Genomic DNA, 25,215 nt, shown 5'->3' with positions numbered 1-25,215 from the left:
TAAGCCTCTTGTATTTGATTTTCCAATTCATTCTTCATGTTTGGGAAATTTTCTGATATTATCTCAATGAAGAGATTGTGCATTCCTTTGGTTTGAAGCTCTGTGCCTTCCTCTATCCCAATAACTCTTAGATTTTGTCTTTTGATGCTATCCCATAATTCTTGGATGTTCTGCTCATGGTTTCTTACCATCTTTACTGTGTGGTCAACTTTATTTTCCAGATTGTATACTTTGTTTTCATTATCTGATGTTCTGTCTTCCAAGTGATCTAGTCTGTTGGTGAGCATTCTATTGAGTTTTAAATTTGGTTTATTGTTTCCTTCATTTCAAGGATTTCTGATTTTTTTTTTTAGAATCTCTCTTTCTTGCAGTAATCTTTTGCTACCTGTATTTGCTCCTTTAGCTCTTTGTTGGTATGATCAATGGATGCCTGTATTTGCTCCCTTATTTGTTTATTTGTGTCAGCAATGGTTGCCTGTATTTGCTCTCTTATCTCTTTGTTGGACTGATCAATTTTTGCCTGTAGTTGCTCATTTAGGTCATTCTTTAATTCACATACATTTTAATTATGAACCTTCTGAACTCTTTCTCTGACATTTCATCAACTTCTCTATCCATGGGTTCTGTTATTGTAGTATACTGGTTTGTAAACTATGATATATATATTCCTCCCTTGTTTTATCATGTTGTCTATGTGATTTCCTTTCTTGAAGTGTGGATATGAGGTATTACAGTTTCTACCCTATAATCTTGTAGTATCTGTGCAGATTATCTGTACCTTACCTTGTTGTTCAGCTTCTAGACCCTGCCCATGTCCCAGGAAGGATGTTACTGCAACTATAGGTGGTGGGAGCAATAGCAGGAGGTAACTGGAGGTGGCAGTGGAAGTGCCACAAGATGGATGCAACATCTTTCAGAGATGGGGCTGAAAGGGTGGGTCTTACTGGATTTGGGATGCCTTCTCCAAGATGCAGCTGCTTCTAGGCCCTGTTTTTATCCCAAGGTAGAGGCTACTATATGGGGATGGCTGCAGTGTCTCAAGATGAAAGTGGGTTAGACCTGGGCTCCCAGGTGGTGGTATGTGTGGGGCGGACCCAGGCCTACCCTGGGCCCTGGATTCCTGGCAGGTCAGTGAGATGGTCCTGGGCCAAGCCTGAGCTCCAGCGGGTGTCTTCCAGTGGCGGGGTGAGCTCAGGCCTACCCTAGGCCCGAGCTCCCATGCAGGTCAGAGAGGAGGGTCTCATAGCTCTTCATTTCCAAAAATGTTTTTGTTGGTTTGTATTACAACTTCTATGGGCTTTAATCTTATTTTGTTTAATTTTGTCTCAAATTAATATTTGGTTCTACCAAAATAGTGAATTTATTTTTTAAGGTAAATATAGTATACGCTGTTGGACTTTGGAGAGAAGTAGAATTCTTCCTAGGAAGAAGTATTCTCTTTTCTGAGGAAAAATATGCCTCAATGGATAGGTCTTATTTTGACAGTAGTTCTGTCCTGATGCAATCAATGTTCTGCATTATTTTATGAGATGATCAATCATATGCAGCCATAAGAGGAGGCATAAAAGAGACTCAGGAAACAGTTTATTGTATACACATGTCTTAGGAGGTCTCCACATGCCATACAGGATCACAAGAGAAGTAATAGGTTTTGGCCAGGGCGCAGAACATAGGCCACTTCCCATTTCCCCAAGTATTCCCCTCCTACTCCCACCAGTCCTAGGTAATTCTTTTTATGTTAGCTTTAAATCTTTAATCTGGATGGACTTTATTTTGGTGTAAGGAATGAGGTAGAGACCCATCCTAATTTTCCAGTTGGCTGACCAGTCATTTTATCCCCAACTAATTTGTGATGCTTTTCTTTTATTATACACAATCTTCTCTATGACATTTCCTAGACATTTGGTGCAAATGGATTTAGATATATTTTAATGATGAAATATTAGAGAAGGAATGGAGAAAAACTGATGGCTCTCGTTACTCCTACAAGATAGAGGTTGATTAGGAGTTTTGTCATAGTGTTATAGGCCATTAGAAAATATAGAGCATCTTCTGCCCAAGACACATTAAAGGTTTTATTGAACTCAGACATACACACACACACACACACACACATATACACACGCATACACACACATACACGCATACACACACATACACACCTATACACACACATACACACCTATACACACACATACACAATACATGGAGTAAGTTTTGCATATCATTTTAGCATGTATTTATTTCTAACTTATTTAGCATGTTTATTTGTTACTGTTTGTCTTGTTCCATCAGAAGGTGAGCAGGAATATTTATGTTTTTCATGATGTATCTGAAACAGAATAGCATCTGACACACAGTAATTACTCAATAAATATTTTACAGTTAATAAATGAATCATTGATGTAAATCGGTGAAATCAACATGTTGCTGTTCATCTTTTACTTTTAATGTATTTAGACAGAATGATACTCCCTGGTTTTTGATCCTTGGTTTACCATATTTCTTATATTAATGGCACTTAGTTCCTAAAATGGGGGAAATCATTCTTCCTTTATTCGGAGATTATTTCAGGTAATCGTGAATACTCTCAAAAAAGGCAAAATAGGGACTGTGGTTATAGCTCAGTGGTAGAGTGCTTGCCTGGTATGTATGTGGCACTCTGTTCAATCCTCTGTTCAATCCACATAAAAATAAATAAATGTATAAAAATTACAATAGCATTAAATGAAAGGCAAAATACCTTTAGAAAAAGGCCAGTGTTTTATACACATATTTTGGGTTTAACACACTTTTGATTTATAAGCAATTTTTCAGTTTTCCACTAATGTTTTCGGAGTTTAGAATATCTGCTGATAATGTCATTTTTTTTTCTTTTCACCTACAGCACAACTAAGTACAGCAAGTGGTCATTTCTCCCTCGATATTTGTATCTGCAGTTTAGCAAAGCTGCTAATGCATTTTTTTTGTTCATTACCATATTGCAGGTAATATTTTTGTACATGTTATTAAACTAAGATTCTTAAGAGATCTAAGAAAACCCTTGTAAAAGCTCATTTAGCTGAAATAAAGGTTTCCATAGACAATAAATTGAAATACTGTAAGAAGAGAATCTTACAATGTTTAAGTCATTCAGTGAGACACTGAAACTCAATTTTTGGGCTGAAAAACACATGGATGCAACTTTCGTCATGTATGCCTCCTTTATAATAGAATCATTTTATCATATTTTGAAAGGAACAACTGAAAGGAAAACAAAACAATAATTTTAAATAGCATCTGTTCAAAAGAGTTAAATTCAAAGTTTTCCATAATCTGGTTCATTCCTGTTTACTTATGAAGCCCGCAATCAAAATAATCTCTTCATAATTTTCTGGTTTTTTTTTTTCTATTTCCAGACTTTGACCCCTAGTGTTAGAGGAGGAGGAATCTGATGTTAAGTCTGTAGCCTTTGGGCACAGGACATAGCAAAACACAAAAAACCTGGAAGCATTGGTTGCATTTCAGGAGGAAAATCACTGTATTAGTCAACTTTGCATTACTACAGTGAAGTATCTGAAGCAACTGACTTTAGAAAATAGGCATTATTATTGCTGTAGGTATATACATGACTGCATGACCAATGTAATTCTGCAACCTATACACTCAGAAAAATGAGAAATTATATCCCATCTGATTCAAATGTATGATATGTCAAGATCATTGTACTGTCATGTGTAACTAATAAAAACAAATTTAAAAAAAGAGAGAAACTGTTTACTTAGCTCACAGTTTGGAGGTTCAAAGTTCAAGGTGAGCCCTGTTGGTTTGGCTTCTGCTGAGGGTAATGGATAGCAATGGAGGGAGTGAACATCAGAGAGAGTGGCAACATATCAAACTGGAGGAAAGAGAGAGAGAGAGAGAGAGAGAGAGAGAGAGAGAGAGAGAGAGAAAGAATGAATATGAAGGCGGTCCCATAATACCTTTTAAGGCAAGCTTTAATGATTTAAGGACCTCCCACTTGACATCACCTTTTAAAGCATCTCCCAATTCTGCCATTCTGAGGACGAAGCCTTCACATATGAACATTTAGGTGACACACATTCAAACCACAGTGATAGGAAGCAAAGAGACAAGGAGAAGAGTAGAATTTTCACTGTGAAGAATTTTGTTTTGAATTGTAAAACATGTAAATGTGTTATCTGTTAAAATTAAATAAAATACAAATTGAAAGTGTTAAATTTTTCCTGAGTGTATAGAATATTCCAGAAAAAATAAAAATTTGATTTTTGGTACATAGGATTGATGAAGTAGAAAAGACACTAAAAACATTAGCCAAGGCCAAGTTATCAAAAGGTTAAGGGAGCAAGACAGGGTGGAGTCTTAGGCAAAATGCCCCACTTGGAGCTGAATCTCAGAAGAGGGAGAGATTCGAGAAATATTGCAAAGGCAAAATTAACTCAGACCTCAAGCAATCCAAAGTTTCTTTCTTTTCTTCATCTATTGCTCAAACTTTATTAGTCAACTTTTCATCTCTGTGACCAAATTACCTGACAAGAACAACTTAGGCAAGGAAAAGTTTATTTTGTGTTCATGGTTTCAGAGGTTTTAGTCCATGGTCAGTTGACTCTCTTGTTCTGGGTCTGAGGTGAGGTGGAAAATCATGGTGCAAAGACATGGCAGAGAAAAGCTGCTCAGCTCATGGCAGCCTGGAAAGAAGGAGGGAGAGAGAGAGAGAGAGAAGGAGGGGTGGAGAGAAAAAGAGAGACACATACATGGCAGGAATAGACATAGTCCAAGGCCAAACCCTAAGTGACCTACTTCCTCCAGTTATGTTCTCCCTGCCTATAGTTACCACTCAGTAGTCCACTCAGCTACCACTGGATTAATCCAGAAAAGTGGATTAGTGCACTGATAAGATCAGAACTCTAATCATTGCCTAAAATCCTTGCTTCTGAACTTTGCTGTATTGGGGATCATGTTTTTAACACATGCATTTTCTGGGGAGCACCCCAGATCCAAACCAAAACAAATTCCTTTTAAAGTTGTTATAAGAACTTTCAGGAGTTCAAAATAGATTCTGTATTGCTAAATGTCAAAGAAATGATAAGCAAGAAAGAAATAATAAGGCATAAGAGGGATCACACATAGACCCAAGCCTGGATATACAGGCCTAAGAACTTGTCGAAATCTAGAATGCTAAGGGGTCATACCCAGTACTTTACCTGCATCCTTTGGGAAACCACCACACCCTCAGTTTTCATTGCTTTATTTATCATTGTTTAAATAGTGGGGGTAGCCCTGGAGCACAGACAGCAATTGATTTGTATGTAGGTAGCATCACTCTCCCATGCCTCCAAAATTTTTCTCCTCTGCTTCAGAAATAATGTTCAGTTAAAGTAGCCAAACCATCTGATTCTGTTTTGAAAAATGCTATTTTAAGGTAACATTTAGGTTTTGAATTATTTCTTTGGAAACATAGGATTATCCTATGAAGAAAGTGACATACTGACTGAGATGTTGATCAGTTGCTCTGAAGACTCCACAGGGTAATAGTGTTACACTCAAGGGATAGTTTTGATATGGTATGAGTTTTCTTCCTTCCCCTTTTATTTAACATGATGTGTTAGTTTTCTGCCATGGTGACAAAAAATACCTGAGAAAATCAACTTAAAGGAAGAAAGATTTATTTTGTATCATGATTTCAGAGGTTTCAGTATAAGTTTGGCTGGCTCCCTTGCTTTTGACCTGAGATAAAGCAGAACATCATTGTAGTGGGAGCATGTGGTTGAGAAGGCTGGTCACCTTATGGATGCCAAGAAGGAAGGAGGGAGTGAGAGACAGGAGAGAGGAGAGAGGAGAGGAGAGAGGAGAGAGCAGAGAGGGAGGAGAGAGGATGGAGGAGAGAGGAGGAGAGAAAGAAGAGAAAAGAAAAAAGAAAAGGGGAGAGGAGAAGAGAGGAGGAGGAGGAGGAGGAGGAGGAGGAGGAGGAGGAGGAGGAGGGGGAGGGAGGAGGAGAATAAGAAAGGGGAAGGGGAAGAAGGATCCAAACTATAAAATTTGTCTACTGTATTTATGTCCTGGGTCATGTGACTGGTCAAGATATAGAAAGCATTTATCAAATTAATCATGTTATTCTGATTGTTTTGCAGCAAATTCCAGGTGTTTCTCCAATAGGACAATATACAACTCTTTTGCCTTTGCTGGTTATTCTTGCAATTTCAGGCATCAAAGAGGTTGTAGAAGATTATGTAAGTTCTCTGTTAGATGATGAAATGCTCTCAAAACTCTGCCCTGACTCTTAAGGTATTCTTTGCTGCTCCAATTCTTTTTTCCTCCTCCTCCTCTTCCCCTCCCCCTCCTCTTCTTCCTCCTCTCCTCTTCCCCTTTATTTCTTCTTCCTCATCCTCCTTTTCCTTCTTTCTCCTCTTTCTCTTCTTCTTTCCAGACAGTTGGTTGGAACTGATGTGATTCTTTGAAATCTACAGTTGGTGTGAAGAGTAAACTAAGATTTTGAGGGTTTAAATTTAAGATAATAAACTTTTTGGTTGTGCCTTTGAGGAACTAATAGCACCTAGGAGTTGTCATGAGAAGAATTATGACAGTATCTTTGGAGATATAATCCCATTGAAGGCAAAAGTCTTACACAGCTAAAAGAGATGTGTGCATGAATTGTGCGGAGTCTTCATTTCTCCTTTAGCTTTGTCACAGTAGATTGTTTAATATTGTTTTTTCTGCTTGCTCTTTTACTCTGACTGGTCTCCTTCTTTTACTCTTACAATCCTAATGCTTGTTTCCCCAAATTACTGGCCATTATTATTCACATGCCTCTGCCTGATTCCTATCCTCCTATGAAGATATGCCATCAGCAAAATCTGTCCTTTGGTTCTTTTGCTTGGTGTTTGATATAAAGAATAATCAGAAGGCCTAGGTTAAGTTGGGTCAAAAGAGAGAGAGAGAGAGAGAGAGAGAGAGAGAGAGAGAGAGAGAGAGAGAGAGAGAGAGAGAGAACAATCCAGCATTGTAAATTACATGTTTAACCCAATATAGTCATTATAAGCTATATATTAATGTGCTAGCATTCCTAGCAGTACTTACTTTTACAAGGTACATGGAGGAATATGTCTGTGTGTTTGTGTTGTGTGTGTATGTGTGTGTGGGAGGGTACTCACTTGAGGCACATACAGGTTCTGCTGCATCAGCGACAGGCAGATATGGGTTGTCCACATACTTAACCACTTTGCTATACTCCTTTCCGTTGGCCACATCACAGCTTAGGGAATCATGAAAGGGCAAAATGAAATTGAAATCAATTACAGCCAAAGAAGATTTTACAATTAGGTTAGCTGCCTTTATTCTTTCTTAAAACTACTGTGTCTTCTACTATGAGTTGCATTTTTCATTTTGAACTTTACATGTAACAATTTTTTCCCCATAACAGAAACGGTATATGGCAGACAAAGTAGTTAACTCAAAGACCACTTCAGGTAAGTGTGATTGTTAATTTCATGTGTTAACTTGATTGGATTACAGAATGCTGATGAGGTTGATCTTTAATAAGGTAGAATGAATAAAGAATACTACTCTCCATAATAAGAGTGGGCTGAAGACCTGAATAAAACTAAAAGGTTGACCATCTCCCGAGGGAATTCTTTCTATCTGATTGACTTTAAAACAGAACATCAGCTTTTTCCTGCTTTTACATTGAAACTGAAAGGTTGGTTCTTCCTGGTCTCAAGTCTGCTGGTTTTCAGACTGGAATTACACCAGATACTCTCCTGAATCTCTGGAGACCTTGTTAAGTCACCCTGCTGATCTTGGATCTGTGAATTCTGCTTGTTTCTCTCTCTCTCTCTCTCACACACATGTCTTCATACATGTACTTTGCATAATGATGTCCATCACATTCCACCATCATTGCTAAATCCCTGCCCCCTCCTTTTCCCTGTCTCCCTTCTGCCCTATCTAGAATTCATCTATTCCTCCCATGGTCCCTCTCCCTACCCCACTATGAGTTAGCCTCCTTATATCAGAGAAAACATTCACCATTTGTTTTTTTTTGGGGGGGGGGATTGGCTAACTTCCCTTAGAATTATCTTCTCCAACTCCATCCATTTACCTGAAAATGCCATGATTTTATTCACTTTTATTGCTGAGTAATATTCCATTGTGTATATATGCAACATTTTTTAATCCATTCATCTACTGAAGGGTATCTAGGTTGGTTCCACAGTTTAGCTATTGTGAATTGTGCTGCTATAAACATTGATGTGGCTGTGTCCCTTTGGTATGCTGTTTTTAAGTCCTTTGTGTATAGACCAAGGAGAGGGATAGCTGGGTCAAATGATGGTTCCATTCCAAGTTTTCCAAGGAATCTCCATACTGCTTTCCATTTTGGCAGCACCAATTTGCAGTCCCACCAGCAATGTATGAGTATGCCTTTTCGTCCACATGCTTGCCAACACTATTGTTGTTTGTTTTCATAATAGCTGCCATTCTGACTGTATCGAGATGATATCTTAGAGTAGTTTTGATTTGCATTTCTTTGATTGCTAGAGACGATGAGCATTTTTTCATATATTTGTTGATTGATTGTGTATCCTCTTCTGAGAAGTATTTGTTCAGGTCCTTGGCCCATTTATTGATTGGGTTATTTTTTTTTGGTGCTTAGCTTTTTGAGTTCTTTATATACCCTAGAGATTAGTGCTCTATCTGATCTATCTGATGTGTGAGGGGTATAAATTTGCTCCCAGGATGTGGGCTCTCTGTTCACCTCACAGATTGTTTCTTTTGCTGAGAAAAAACTTCTTAGTTTGAGTCCATCCCATTTATTGATTCTTGGTTTTAGTTCTTGTGCTATAGGAGTCTTATTAAGGAAGTTGGGGCCCAAACCCACATGATGAAGATTAGGGCCTACTTTTTCTTCTATTAGACAGAGAGTCTCCGGTTTAATTCCTACATTCTTGATACACTTTGAGTTGAGTTTTGTGCATGGTGAGAGATAGGGTTTAATTTCATTTTGTTGCATATAAATTTCCAGTTTTCCCAGCATCATTTGTTGAAGAGGCTATCTTTTCTCCAGTGCATGTTTTTGGCTCCTTTGTCCAATATAAGATAATTGTAATTTTGTGGGTTAGTCTCTGTGTCCTTTATTCTGTACCGTTGGTCTACCAGTCTGTTTTGGTGCCAATACAATGCTGTTTTTGTTACTATTGCTCTGTAGTATAGTTTGAGGTCTGGTATAGTGATGCCACCTGCTTCACTCTTCCTGCTAAGGATTGTTTTAGCTATTCTGGGTCTCTTATTTTTCCAGATGAATTTCATGACTGCTTTTTTTATTTATGTGAGGAATGCCATAGGGTTTTGATTGAAAATGCATTAAATCTGTACAGTGCTTTTGGTAGTATGGTCATTTTGATAATAATTTGTCCTATCCAAGAGCAAGGTAGATCTTTCCATCTTTTAAGGTCTTTTTTAATTTCTTATTTTGGGGTTCTTTAGTTTTCATTGTATAGATCTTTCAACTCTTTCATTAAGTTGATTCCCAAGTATTTTATTTTTTTTAAGGCTATTGTAAATGGGACAGTTTTCCTCATTTCCCTTTCAGAGGATTTGTCACTGATACACAGAAATGCCTTTGATTTATGGTGTTGATTTTATATCCTGCTACTTTGCTGAATTCATTGAGTTCATTTACTAGTTCTAGAAGTTTGCTGGTGGAATTTTTGGGGGGTCTTCTAGGTATAGAATCATATCATCAGCAAATAGTGCTAATTTCAGTTCTTCTTTTTCTATGTGTATACTTTAATCTCTTTCATCTGTCTAATTGCTCTGGCCAATGTTTCAAGAACTATGTTAAATAGAAGTGGTGAAAGAGGGCATTCCTGTCTTGTTCTAGTTTTTATAGGGAATGCTTTCAATTTTTCTCCATTATGAATGATGTTGGCCTGGGGCTTCGCATAGATAGCGTTTACAGTGTTGAGATATGTTCCTGTTATCCCTAGTTTTTCTAGTGTTTTGAACATGAAGGGGTACTGTATTTTGTCAAATGCTCTTTCTGCATCTATTGGGATGATCATATGATTCTTATCTTTAAGTCTATTGATGTGATGAATTACGTTTATTGATTTCCTTATGTTGAACCAACCTTGCATCCCTGGGATGAATCCCACTTGATCATGATGCACTATCTTTTTGACATGTTTTTGTATTTGATTTGCCAGAATTTTATTGAGAATTTTTGCATCTATTCATTAGAGATATTGTTCTAAAGTTTTCTTTCTTTGATGTGTCTGCCTTGTTTTGTAATCATGGTGATATTGGAAGCACTGCCTCTTTTTCTATTTCCTGAAATAAATTGAAGAGTATTGGTATTAGTTTTTCTTTAAAGGTCTTGTAGAACTCTGCTGTGTATCCATCCGTTTCTGGGCTTTTCTTTGTTGGTAGGCTTCTGATGGCATCTTCTATTTCATCACATGATTTTTTTCTGTTTAAATTGTATATATCACCCTAATTCAATCTGGGCAAGTTGCATGACTTAAGAAACTTATCGATGCCTTCAATATCTTCTATTTTATTGGTGCATAAGTTTTCAAAATAATTTCTAATTACCCTCTGTATTTCTGTAGTGTCTATTATGATATTACCTTTTCAGCACATATGCTGATAATTTGAGTTCTCTCTATCCTTCTCTTTGTTAGCATAGCTGAGGGTCTGTCAATTTAATTTATTTTTTCAAAGAACCAACTTTTTGTTTTGTCAATTTTTAAAAATTGTTTCTTTTGTTTTCATTGATTTCAGCTTTAATTTTAATTATTTCTTGCCTTCTACTGCTTTTGCTGCTGATTTGTTCTTCTTTTTCTAGGGCTTTGAGATGTAGTGTGAGGTCATTTATTTGTTGACTTTTTCTTCTTTTAAGGAATAAACTCCATGCAGTGAACTTTTATCTTAGAACTGCTTCCATAGTGTCCCAGAGATTTTGATATGTGGTGTCTATGTTCTCATTTACCTCTAAGAATTTTTTAATCTCCCCTTTGATGTCTTGTGCAACCCATTTTCATTCTGTGGCATATTGTTTAGTCCCTAGGTGTTGGAGTAATTTTTATTATTTATTTTGTTGTTAATTTCCAATTTTTTTCCAGTATGATCTGATAAAATGCATGGATGTATCTCTACTTTTTTATATTTGTTAAGAGTTCCTTTGTGGCATAATATATGGTCTATTTTAGAGAAGGATCCATGTGCTGCTGAGAAGAAAGTGTACTCGTTTGATGCAGATTGAAATATTCTATATATGTCAGTTAAGTCTAAGTTATTGATTGTATTATTGAGTTCTGTAGTTTCTTTATTCAACCTTTGTTTGGAAGATCTATCCAGTGGTGAGAGAAGTGTTTAAAATCACTCAAGATTATTGTGTTGTGATCAATTTGACTCTTGAACTTAAGAAGAATTTATTTGATGAACATAGCTGCACCATTGTTTGGGGCATATGTATTTATGATTGTTATGTCTTGTTGGTGTATGGTTCTCTTGAGCAGTATGCAATTTCTCTCTTTATCCCTTTTGATTTAACTGTGGCTTGAAGTCTACTTTATTTGATACGAGGATGGAAACCCCTGCTTTCTTCCACAATCCATGTGAGTGGTATGATTTTTCCCAACCTTTCACCTTCAGTCTGTGTATGTCTTTTCCTATCAGATGAGTCTCCTGGAGGCAGCATATTGTTGGATCTTTTTTTTTTAATCCAATATGTTAGCCTATATATTTTGATTGGTGAGTTTAAACATTAACATTTAGGGTTACTATTGAGACATGGTTTGTATTCCCAGACATATTTGTTTATTTTTGTTATTTAACTTGACTTGATTTTCTTCTTTGATTAGTTTTTCCTTTAGTGTACTACCTCCTTTGGCTAATTTTCATTGTTGTTTTTTATTTCCTCTTCAGGGAATATTTTTCCAAAGATGTTTTGTAGTGTCAGTTTTTTAGCTATAAATTCTTTCAACTTTTGTTTGTCATGAAAAGTTTTTATTTCATTTTCAAATCTAAAGCTTAATTTTGCTGGATACAAGATTCTTGGCACCTATTATCTTTCAGAGCTTGATATATGTTTTCCAGGATCTTCTAACTTTCAGGGTCTGTGTTGAAAAATCTGCTGTTATCCTAATTGGTTTTCCCTTATACGTAAACTGATTCCTTTCTCTTGTGACTTTTAAAATTATCTCCTTATTCTATATGTTGGGCATTTTCATTATAATGTGTCTTGGTGTGGAACTGTTTTGATTTTGTACATTTGTCATCCTGTAGGCTTCTTGAATTTGGATTTCCAATTCATTCTTCATATTTGGAAAGTTTTTTGATATTATTTCATTGAATATGTTGTTCATTCCTTTGGTTTGGACCTCTATGCCTTCCTCTATCCCAATAACTCTTAAATTTGGTCTTTTTATGCTATCCCATATTTCTTGAATGTTCTGCTTGTGGTTTCTTACCTTTATCACTGTGTGGTCTATGTTCTTTTCAAGATTATATATTTTGTCTTCATTTTGTGATGTCTTATCTTCCAAGTGATGCTTTCATTTGAGCTTTTAATTTTGTTTATGGTTTCTTTCATTTCAAGGATTTCTGTTTTTTTAAGCACCTCTATCTCCCTGTAGAGGTGATCTTTTGTTTCCTGTATTTGTTTATGTAGCTCCTTGTTGAAGTGATCTTTCACTGCCTGTGTTTGCTCTCTTATATCTTCCTTGAGTTCACAGAAGATTTTAACCATGTACGTCCTAAACTCCTTCTCTGTCATTTCTTCTGCTGTGGCTGCAATGATTCTAATGATGTGGTGTCTTCATTTGTTGGGGGCACTTTCTTCCTTTGTCTTTTCATGTTGCTCGTGTGTCTTCCTTTCCAGCTCTTTGGGTATAGATTGTTATTATTTTTATCCTATAGATTTATAGTGCTCTTGTAGCATTCCAAGACTTCTCCTTCGTGGGGAAAGACAATGCTAACAGATCCCAATATTAACAATATACCCTCTATGAACAATTTGTTGTTTACATTTATGTTTACAGTTTAGTCTCAATGTACAGAAATGTTGGATTCAATTAATATCTAAACTATAATCAGTAGTTTTATAAAAAGGTTTACAATTTCTGTCGGTGGACAATAAACTGGGGGTGGGGTGTAGGATGATGTGCTAAGGAGGTAGGATGTGAGGATATAGAGTTAATATATCTTAGGAAATGTGAAGGAGAAATCTAATAAAGAGGGTTAGTAGCAAGAGGATAGACAGGAAGTAATTTAGGGTAGGCAAGTACATGGGATGACAGTAGAGTACATAAAACAAACAGATATAAGTATTTAGAAAAATACAGATATTAAAACATTAAAATTTGGAGGGGGGAAGAAAAATGAAAGAAGAAAAAGGAAAAGAAAAAAAGGGAATATACAACATCTTATATTATATTATTCAGATGACTCAGTCCTCAAAGTCCTATTTCATGCAAAGTTCTTGGTTTCACATATGTTGGGATGTGAGGGCCGGAGGATAGAGGGGTAGAAGAGAAACAAACAAATAAACAAAAAAGCTCAAAGGAAGAAACCAGGGTTGAAGCTAGTTTTAGAGATCTGTATCTTTCCTGCTTTTCTTCTCATCCAATAGGTGGGGTCATCTGTTGTAATCTGGTATCTCTGCCCTCCAGATGGTGGAAGTAACCAGGGTGGTCCTGGCACAGGGTGCCTGGGTGGGGGGAGTGGAACCCCCGAGTCTCTTCAGGGAGACTGCACCTCACAGGTCTCTTTTTGGAACCACTCGTATGACTTGAGCACCTGGTACTATCTCCCTCTCTTGCCCAGAGATTTCCCAGTTCCTGGTCTCTCTGCTAGGCTCCAAACTTTAGCCCCATCTCCCTCTGTCCTAGCAGATCCTGGAGGAAACTCTCACCTTGGGGCCCCCGGGGGTGGCTGTCTGGTTGCACTGCACACATGTGTTGGGTAGCTACTGTGTTGGGTTATCGCGGCTGGGGAAGGGGGATGGTTGGAAACCTGGTACCTGTCTGCTGGAGATCCAATCTGGGAACTGCCCCCACCTAATATGGTGAGAATGTTGAGCCAAGATGGCGGCAGTCTGCTCTCAGAGCTGGGGTGTTTGGTGAGGTGGGGGTAACTGGGCAATGGTGTTGTGCTGTGGGTAGGTAGCAGCTGAGTGACCTGCATGGGAGCTGAGTGAAATCTTGGCGATCTGCAGATGTGTTGATAGGTGATTCTGCTAAGATGCTCACTGAGCCTTGGGTGGGCTAGAACTTTGGGCTTTGGGTCCTGCTTGAACACCGGCATCCTACTCCAACACTGAGGCCCGGAGCTCTGCAAGTGGTCACAGTGCTGGTGATTTCTGTGGAGAGCAGCTGTATATGGGTCGTCTAATATTCTCAGAGAAGATGCAGTATTCCAACTAGACGAGATCTGGATCAAAGAGCAACACAGAATGCTTTCTCCCTCTGGCCCGCCATCTTGAGAAATCCCCCATCTTTGCTTCTATCATAACTAGACTGAAGTCACAGTAGGCTCCTACAGGTGAAGTACAATGTGTGACTGAAGAGGAAGGTGCTGCACTCCAGAAGCACTACTTAGATTTTCTAACTTGTACTTTCCTAGACAGAAATCTGGGGAAAATATATGCAAATGGATATTAAGGGCATGGGATCATCATGGGAAGTATATAAAGTTGTATCAGGTTGAATTTAGTGGTATGGGTGCAGTAAGCAGAGATTAGCATGTAATGTTGCAGAATCTCAAGGAATTAGAAAGGATTTGGTCTTTGCTCATTGTCTGAAACATAGGCCAAACTGTGATCCAGTGAGTTAGAAATGTCAGAAGTGCCTTGGTTTAATGTAGAAGAAGGAATTCAAGGACTTTCAGTGATTGGAATGTTATAATGGATTTGTCATTTAAGACCTACTCACTCACCCTGGGATAGCCCAGAAGACATACCTTTTACCAAAATTGTGAGAAAAGTCTTAGCATCTCTGAAGAGCTCTGTTGTCACTCTTCTCTGAAGGCCACACCTTATAGTAGAAACTACAGCCATTAAATTAGGAAACCTAAATTCAATGTTTGCTAATCAGGTTTTTGTCAATGTGACAAACCTGAGGTAAAAAACTTAAAAGGAGGAAAAATTTATTTGGCACATGGTTTTATAAGTTTAAGTCTATGATCACTTGGCCCCATTAGTTTGGACTTCTAGTGAAACTGCACCATAGTCTGGAGACCAACCTTTAGCACATGGGCCTTTGAGGGAACATTTAACCATAACACAATGGGAATCACTGGGTTACAGGGTAGCCAGAGTACAGTGGCAGTAATCAGCCACTAAGGCAAGGTAAGTATGGTTATCATAATGGACAGCAGAATCAAAGCGGCAATCAAAATAGATTTACTTATAGAAACTTATGGCATTGGCTTTTGGTGTTCCTAGAAGTGAAAACTGATAGGAGGCCTATTAATTTCTTACTTGATTTGTATAAGCAGAAAGGTTCTAAGCCAAATGAACAAAAGTCTAACTTGAATTATAAGAACAGAGAATCATGGCCCCTCAGTCAATTTCCAGACTTCAGCCAGTTTATATGCCAGAAACACATGAATAGGAGGCTGTATCCCCTCGAGGGTACACTGCCAAAAATTTATACCACTAATCTTTCCCCAAAGAGACCTATGGTCTTTTCCAGGGAACTGTGCATTGGAGGAAAAGAATAAAAATACCCTTTGGGTATTATTAGACATTTGTTTTGAATTGACCCTGATTCCAGGAGACCCCAAATGTCACTGCATTCCACCAGTTAGAGCAAGGGATTAATGGAGGTCACTTATCAAAGGAGTTTTTGCTCAGGTCTACCTCATAATTGGCCCAATGGGTCCCCAACTCACCCTGTGGTTATTTCTCCAGTTCTGAAATGCACATTGGGATGGGTATACTCAAGCAGCTGGTAGAATCCTCAAACTGGTTCCCTGACCTCTAGAGTGAGGCTATTATGATGGGAAAGGCTAAGTGAAGGTCACTAGAATTGTCTCTCTCTAGGAAAATAGTAAACACAGAGCAATATTGTATTCCTAAGGAATAGCAGATATTACTGTAACCATCTAGGATATGAAAGATGCAAGGGTGGGTATTTCTACCATATCCTCATATAACTCTCCGATTTGGTCTGTAAAGAAGAAAGATGGAGAATGACATCTTAGGAAAGCTTAATTAGGAGGTGGTACCTATTGCATTGGTCTTGCCATGTTCCCTACTATCCTGAAATACAACTAGTTTTATTGAAGTGGTCTTTTGAAAACTCAGTTATAACAACAGTTAGGTGGGAATGCCTTGTGGGGTAGGGCAAATTTCTCTAGTATATACTTTGAATCAGTGTCCAATATATGGAATCATTTTTTTCATAGGCAGGGTTCAAGTGATGAAAATGGGAGTGGTACCACTCATTATTAGTAGGGACCTTTTAGAAAAAATTCTGCTTCTTGTTCCTGCAAGCCTATACTCTCTTGACCTAAAGAACATAGTTTTAAAGGGAGGAATGCTTACCATGTTACCAAGCCCCTTATGAACCCATCCTGTTTCATATCATGTGTCTCACCATCTATTTCCCTTTTTTTCCCCCTCAAGCACCCCTGTGTGATCAGCACATGTACTGATGCCTGATCTATGTCAGATATGTGAGGTAAAACAGGTGTGAGCTGGTTTGGATGCCATCTTGACCTATGTTTGCCCTCCAAGCTTCATTTTAATGCATTTCCATAGTAACTCTCCCACCTGTTAGTGGCATGACTGTTTACTAGTTCAGCAATCCCAAGAACTGGCAAAATGTGGTCAGTTATGTAGAGGAGGGGTGTGGGGAGACAGAGTTCCTGGAGGCAAAAGTGGTCTTTCCTGGAAATGATGAATGTTCCCCCATTTATCTGTCCCCTGGTCCCTTCCTACCTTCCAAATCTATATAATTTCATTCTTTTTCTTGCTTGGATTGAGTTGGAAAATTCTGTGGCAGAAAAGACTCCTGTTCCTCCCTTGACTGGCCATTGAACAAAGACTTTCATTCTGTTTAATTGTTCTCCAGTGTCATTACTGGCTCTGCTCTGGGGAAAAAGAACCCAAGAGTTGGAGAAATAATGAGTGACACCCAGAGGCACAAAGATAATTCTATCGAATTGGAAGTTAAGAGAGCCACCTGTCCACTTTGGGCTCCTCATGGCCTTGAATCAACAGGCAAAAGAGGAAGTTACTTTGGGGTGACAGATCCTGACAACCAAGGGAGAATTGGACTATTCTTCCACAATGGAGGGAACTAAGAGTGTCTGGAATAGAGGAGATACCTTAGGGCTTCTCCTAATATTCATGTCCTGTGATTAAGGTCAATGGGAAACTACCATAACTTGACTCAGGCAGAACTACTAATGACCCAGATAGATACATTAGGAATGAAGGTTTGAGTCACCCCACCAGAAAATGAACCACAACTAGCTGAGATGTTTCCCAAAGGCAAACAAATACAGAATGTGTAGTGAACAACAGTAGTTATAAATACCAGTTATGGACACATGGCCAGTAACAGAAACGAGGACTGTAATCGTCCTGAATAGTTCCTCCTTACTTTGTTATGACTATGTGGGTGTATGTGTATGTAATCTTTTTTTTTTCCCTCTCTAATTTCCTTATCATGTAGCATAAGCTGTGCTGACTCTATATCAGTATTTAATTATTGTTAACTTTCCATCAAAGAACTTAAGTTCTATAATTACAGGGAGAAGAGTAAACATTCAAGGAACTGAACTGCTAGAGAAGCAGTTAGTGTCTTTTTAGTTGTATGTAAGATATTGTATCATGTAAGGTAGAATTTTGACTTTGTTGTGTTTGAGTTTCAGTTTGATTTAAGGAGATGCATATGAGTGCCAGGTTGGCATAGAATGGACTTGTCGTGGCTAATTTTATGGGACAATTTGACTGGACTGTGGTTCCCAGGCATCTGATAAAAAATTATTCTTGGTGTTTTTTGTGAGGATTTTTTTTTGGGGGGGTACCAGCAATTGAACTCAGGGGCACTCAACTACCGAGTCACATCCTCAGCCCTATTTTGTATTTTATTTAGAGACAGGATTTCATTAAGTTGCTTAGCACCTTGCTTTTACTGAAACTGGCTTTGAACTCTTGATCCTCCTGCCTCAGGCTCCTGAGCCACTGGGATTAGAGGTGTGCGGCACCTGGCATAAGGATTTTTTTGTATGAGGTTAATATTTGAATCACTAACTGAGCAAAGCTGGTAGCCTTCAATACCTTCAATAAAGTTGTCAATCTTCATCCAACCCAAATGAAGACCCAAATAGAACAAAAAGGCTGATCCTCTTTTAAGTAAGGGAGTTCTTCTTGCCAGATAGCCTTTAAATTGGAACATTGGCTTTTATTTTTTTCTGCCTACAAACTGAAACTGAAATATTGACTCTTTTTGGGTCTCAAATATACAATCTTCAGAGTGGAACTTCCTGTGTCTCCACCTTGCCAACTCACTCTGTCAATTTTGGCATGTGCAAATCTATAATCATGTGAGCCAATTACTTTATGCACATATACTATTGGTTCTGTTTCTCCAGACAACCCTGGGTATGACAGTAACACATTGAATGGATACTTGACTCATCTCCTACTATGATGAAAAATATCCAATTTGCCAAGAAGATACCTGAAATACTTCATTATAATCAAGATAAATGTTTTATAAGATATTTAAAGAAAAGAAAAAAGAACAACAATCAGAAGGAAGCACAATTTCCATATATTAGAATCAATAGTTACATTAATTTATAATAAAATGTAAGAAAAATATGGGGCAAATATAGTAGTCAGGACATAAAGATTTGTATGTGATATATTCTCTCCTAGTTTCAGTTTTTTATATGTGCTGTCTTTATAATGGATTAGAGATATATTATGTTGCTTTTCGGATATAAACCAGTATGTTAGCATGTAAGGACAAAGTTTTTTTTTCCCCTTTAGGAATGAAAGTGACCTAATATAACCTCTATTTGTCCCTCTATCACTATATCAATATGTAATATATATTATTGCATTTTAGTATTACACATTTCAGTGCAACTTACATATTCTTGCAGTACATGTAAGGTTAAATTAACAGAGATAAAACTTTATAGAGAACACCTTTTAGTTTTGGGAAAAAGGCATTTTAAATTAATTTTGGGTGGACTTGCCCTAGTGCAATAATTATAATTAATAAATATCTATTTCTTTTTCAGTGTTCAGACAGAATTCATGGCATGTGATTAAGTGGCATGAGGTAAGAATGTGTTTAACTTTAAACTTAGCAATAAAGTACTACCTTGTATTTAAAATTACAAGATCTTGAATTTAAAATTCACAGATCTTTATCTGTGAAGCACATCTTCAAGAACCATATTATCCCCAATTTATAGGTGAGAAAATAGAGGACCATAGAGAATAAGTATCTTGCTCAGGTCCCACAGCTAATAAGTGGAGAAAATGGAACTTGAACTCAAGTCTGTCTAGTTGGAAGTCAAACACTTTCTAATGTATCTTGGCATTATCTGTGTCATTGCATGGAATATTTAAAGCTAATACTTTAAAACTATTGTGTGTAGGACAAGTCAGATTTTATATGGTAAGTATCTCAGGGAATGCTATGCTATGAATATTTGTCCTGCCATAATAAAATACCTAGATTTGGTGGACTGTAAATAATAAAAAAAAATTTCTCTCAGTTCTGGAGTCTGGAAGTCTAAGATCAAGGTACTGGCAGTGTCTGGTAAGGGCCCGCTTCCCCACATATGTCTAGCCACCTCCTTATATAGTGGAGGGAGTGAAACAGCTCGTGAGGCCTCCTTCATAGAGCACTAATCCAATCATGAAGGATTCACCTTTGTGGTGTAATCCCCTCCCAAAGGCCCTGCCTTTTAATGCATTCACATTGGGGATTAGAATCTCAGCATAATAAATTATGGCAGACACAAACATTCAAATCATAGCAAGATCCAAGTTAAAGGCATACTGACTGTTTTGGAGGCCAGATGTTGATTTTGTCCTCATTGGTAATTTGTTGATGACCGATGTAAAAGTCTTTGGATAGCAAACTTTAAGAATGTTTTGATTTTTAAAGTATCATCAATATTTCTTTCCTTGAGTGAGGTAAAACAGGTAACCCAATAATGACTGAATTTTGTTCCTCTCATTGGGACTCAGAGAAATAAGCCACTGAAAGGTCACACTCCATTTCTAGGGATAGTCTTAGTAGAGCTGGATAGTGAATGGCAGTCTGATTCCTGCGAACAGGAAGCTAGTGAGGCTGCAGGGTGGGCTTCCTGCTGAGCAAAAGGTGACTTCTATGGTCTGGCTGTGGTTTGTCTCCTAAAGAATCATTTTCTGGAAGCTTATTTCCTAGAGCACTAGTGTTAAGGAAAAGAGGAGGCTGGGCCTAATAGAAAAGGGTTGGGTCATTAGGGACTTGGAAGGGATTAACGTAGTTCTTGTGAGATCCTGGTTATTTCATGTGAGAGTGACTTGTTACAAAAGAGTAAGCCTGGCTCCTCAAGCCCTCTGCCTTACTGTCTTAACATGTGATCTCTTCCACATATTCTTGACATGATGCTATCTTTTGTATTTTGATGTAGCCAGTAGGCCCTCATCAGAACTGAGCAGATACTGGCATCATGCTCTTGAATCTCTCTAGGACTGTGACTAAATAAACCTTTTTTTAATAAAGTATCCAGCCTCAGGTATTTTGTCATAGCAATATAAAATGGACTAAGACAATGAGGATACAGTTGAGATCTAATTTATCCCCAATGTCTTGCACTGGCACGTCAAGTCAAGCAGCCAAAGCCAGGAACTCAGAATTCTTGTTCCTCTGAATACTTTCTATACCATTTGCATGGTGCCATAATCAAGCGAAGCACTTTAAACATGAGGTGTTTAAAAAAGGAAGAGGTAATTAACCTGGTTACTGTGGACAAAGAAGAAAAAAGTTTGTAAGAGTTGTGATGCTAATGACTTTCAACAGGTCTGCTGTCATGTCCTAGGGTACATATTTTTCTACATAGATATTGGTTTTGTGGGAAAATCTAGTTTTAATTGCAACTTGTCTCATTTCAGTATTTTTTAGACCTTGTAAGCTGTTTATGTTATAAATACTACATTATTCACTGCAATGTGAAATTTATATATGATATGGATGTTTTATTATTTTTTTTAATATAAATATATTTTATTTAGAACCCATTTTATGATCAATGGATGTTTTATTGTTGATCTTTATTTTTCCTCTAAGGTTGAACTTGTCCCCTAAATTTTAAAGACACAATGTAGCTTTTAAGGCTTTCCTCACTTGAACCTCCACATCTGCAGGTTTCACTTCCAAAGATTCAACCAGCCATAGATGGAAAATATTCTAAAAGAAAATTTCATCTATTCCGAATATGTCACTTTTCTTAACAATGTCATGTAACAACTATTTCCATAACATTACATTGTATAATATATTATAAATCATCTAGTGATGATATAAAGTCTATGGGAGGATGTGCATAGGTTCTTTGCAAATACCCTACAATTTATATAAGAGATTTTCTCTGCTGTCATAGAACAGCTGAGGAAAGCAGGCCATAAGCAAGGCATTACAGTGTGATTTGGTATGAATACCACATCATTGTAGAGACAGTATCTCTTTCCTTTTGTATCTCTTTTAACATTTCATTGTAGAGCAAGATTGGTCAACTGCAGCACTACTCACAATTGACACTGGATCATTCTTTGTGGTGGGGCTTACTGGGCATTGTGGAATGTTTAACAACATCCCTGGCCTCTATTCACTAGATACTAGTAGCTTCATCTCCCTTACTCCCACAGTTGTGACAATAAAAATAGTCTCCAGCCATTGCCAACTGTCTCCAGTTTGATGGGGATGGGGGTGGTGGTGGTGCAGGGGGGCAGACTCACCCTTGGTTAAGAACAACTGTTTTAGATGAATGGATTCATTAGTAAATAAAATTGTTCTAATGTAGCCAAAATTTATTAGGATGACTAAATGAGTCTTATATTGTACTTTTTCTTGAGGACATTTAACATATTTTATGTGTGCTTTTAAATTTCACCCTCCCCTCTTCTGTCTCCTGGCTTAAAAAGGTAAATGTGGGTGACATTGTGAAGACTTTGAATGAGGAGTTCCTTCCTGCAGACATGATCCTGATTTCTTCCAGGTTAGTTCTGTTAAAGGCATTTAAGGAACTGTTATTCTGAATTGTAAATTTTAAGAAAACAAGGGCAGAGGATACTTTCCCCTACTTTATTCTTTTAACCTTATGATAAACCAGTGGCATCAAACTTTTTCTGGAAAGGAACATATAATAAACATGTTCAGCTTTGTGGGCCACACAGTCTCTTGAATCTCCCTTTGTAACATCAGGCAATGTTGTAACATAGGCGATGTAAACCACCAGGTTTACAATAGAACCTATTTATAAAAATAGTCAGGGGCTACGTGTAGACTGTGCATCATATTTTGTTCACCCATGATTGATAATTTATTTACCTTTAATTTCCCTGAATATATTTTCTTCTATTCTACTGCTTAGATTGATTTCATCCCTTCTATAATTTCTATGGACATTTGACTAAACTAAAAAAAAAAGTCATGTTGACTTATTTCAGTATCATGGCAATTGTGAGGTATTCTCTTTCTAAAAGCATGCTGCCTCACATAGAAATTAAGTTATTTACTCAGGATCACTGTGTGGGTTTGTGTTAAGCCCAAGTTTTAAAACAGTGTCTACTCCTTTTATAGAACTATACTGCTTTATTTGGCAGCTGTTTGGGAGGAAACTTTAGAAAGACACTCCTTTCCATTTGGTCCTATTTTACTAGCTCCATGTTTTCTCCTGTGGTGGATCCCCTGGGGAATCCAGGTGCCCATCCCTCATGTACATAGTAAGACTATGTGGTGGACTGGGTGACTGTGGGTGAGAGTAACCACAGTAATGAACACGGCCACATTTAACATGTTTGGCAGGCTGGGATCCTCAGAATAAGTCACAATCATCTCAAAGGGATCCAAAAAATGTTTCCAACCTTCTGAATACACATTATCTTAGAGCATGAAATTCTTGAGAAGAGAGATTAATTCTGGATCCATTTGCTAAACTTCTAGAAAACCAGTTAATGCCTACACAAACTCTTCTTGCTGTCAGTTGCACTTTGTTCTTTTGCAAACAATGGGTTAACAAAGTTGAGAAAGTAATTTAACTGTTACTGATGTCTGTTTCCCACTTGGATTTGTCTCAGCGAATGGGGTTGATCCAGGATGCCACAAGAGGGTTTGTTTTTATTTCATCTATGTCAGTTTTTTTTTAAATTTTTTTTATTGTTGGTTGTTCAAAACATTACATAGTTCTTGATATATCATCTTTCACACTTTGCTTCAAGTGGGTTATGAACTCCCATTTTTAGCCCATATACAGATTGCAGAATCACATCAATTACACATCCATTGATTTACATATTGCCATACTAGTGACTGTCGTGTTCTGCTACCTTTCCTATCCTCTACTATCCCCCCTCCCCTCCCCTCCCCTCCCCTCTTCTCTCTCTACCCCCTCTACTGACCTTCATTTCTCCCCCTTGTATTATTTTTCCCTTTCCCCTCATTTCCTCTTGTATGTTCTTTTGTATAACCCTGAGGGTCTCCTTCCATTTCCATGCAATTTCCCTTTTCTCTCCCTTTCCCTCCCACCTCTCATCTCTGTTTAATGTTAATCTTCTTCTTATGCTCTTCGTCCCTACTCTGTTCATAGTTACTCTCCTTATATCAAAGAAGACATTTGGCATTTGTTTTTTAGGGATTGGCTAGCTTCACTTAGCATAATCTGCTCTAGTGCCATCGATTTCCCTGCAAATTCTATGATTTTGTCATTTTTTAATGCAGAGTAATACTCCATTGTGTATAAATGCCACATTTTTTTTATCCATTCGTCTATTGAAGGGCATCTGGGTTGGTTCCACAGTCTTGCTATCGTGAATTGAGCTGCTATGAACATCGATGTAGCAGTGTCCCTGTAGCATGCTCTTTTTAGGTCTTTAGGGAATAGACCAAGAAGGGGAATAGCTGGGTCAAATGGTGGCTCCATTCCCAGCTTTCCAAGAACTCTCCATACTGCTTTCCAAATTGGCTGCACCAATTTGCAGTCCCACCAGCAATGTACAAGTGTACCCTTTTCCCCACATCCTCGCCAGCACTTGTTGTTGTTTGACTTCATAATGGCTGCCAATCTAACTGGAGTGAGATGGTATCTTAGGGTGGTTTTGATTTGCATTTCTCTGACTGCTAGAGATGGTGAGCATTTTTTCATGTACTTGTTGATTGATTGTATGTCCTCCTCTGAGAAGTGTCTGTTCAGGTCCTTGGCCCATTTGTTGATTGGGTTGTTTGTTCTCTTATTGTCTAATTTTTTGAGTTCTTTGTATACTCTGGATATTAGGGCTCTAGCTGAAGTGTGAGGAGTAAAGATTTGTTCCCAGGATGTAGGCTCTCTATTTACCTCTCTTATTGTTTCTTTAGCTGAGAAAAAACTTTTTAGTTTGAGTAAGTCCCATTTGTTTATTCTTGTTATTAACTTTTGTGCTATGGGTGTTCTATTGAGGAATTTGGAGCCCGACCCCACAGTATGTAGATTGTAGCCAACTTTTTCTTCTATCAGACGCCGTGTCTCTGATTTGATATCAAGCTCCTTGATCCATTTTGAATTCACTTTTGTGCATGGCGAGAGAAAGGGATTCAGTTTCATTTTGTTACATATGGATTTCCAGTTTTCCCAGCACCATTTGTTGAAGATGCTATCCTTCCTCCATTGCATGCTTTTAGCCCCTTTATCAAATATAAGATAGTTGTAGTTTTGTGGATTGGTTTCTGTGTCCTCTATTCTGTACCATTGGTCCACCCGCCTGTTTTGGTACCAGTACCATGCTGTTTTTGTTACTATTGCTCTGTAGTATAGTTTGAAATCTGGTATCGCTATACCGCCTGATTCACACTTCCTGCTTAGCATTGTTTTTGTTATTCTGGGTCTTTTATTTTCCATATGAATTTCATGATTGCTTTCTCTATTTCTACAAGAAATGCCATTGGGATTTTGATTGGCATTGCATTAAACCTATAGAGAACTTTTGGTAATATCGCCATTTTG

The 25,215-nt window shown here is 37.7% G+C and overlaps 1 protein-coding gene across 3 annotated transcripts in view; it reads left to right on the top strand.

Annotated features, from left to right (window-relative positions):
* Positions 1 to 25,215, top strand: part of LOC131424342 (phospholipid-transporting ATPase IB-like) — a 65,761-nt gene that overhangs the window by 7,865 nt on the left and 32,681 nt on the right. For all 3 annotated transcript variants that reach the window (XR_009227166.1, XM_058580795.1, XM_058580796.1), the window contains exons 2-6: positions 2,888 to 2,987; positions 6,132 to 6,230; positions 7,421 to 7,466; positions 19,264 to 19,304; positions 22,163 to 22,236. Coding sequence is in view for 2 of the 3 variants with exons in the window: in XM_058580795.1 (XP_058436778.1) it covers positions 2,888 to 2,987; positions 6,132 to 6,230; positions 7,421 to 7,466; positions 19,264 to 19,304; positions 22,163 to 22,236 (360 nt within the window). In the remaining variant the exon portion in view is untranslated. The remainder of the gene's footprint in view (positions 1 to 2,887; positions 2,988 to 6,131; positions 6,231 to 7,420; positions 7,467 to 19,263; positions 19,305 to 22,162; positions 22,237 to 25,215) is intronic.

This window comes from Marmota monax, unplaced genomic scaffold (assembly GCF_021218885.2).
Source record: "Marmota monax isolate L192 unplaced genomic scaffold, Marmota_monax_Labrador192_F-V1.1 WCK01_AAM20220418_F8-fsc00043, whole genome shotgun sequence".
Taxonomy (NCBI): Eukaryota; Metazoa; Chordata; class Mammalia; order Rodentia; family Sciuridae; genus Marmota; species Marmota monax.
This window is presented reverse-complemented; position numbering and strand designations above follow the sequence as displayed.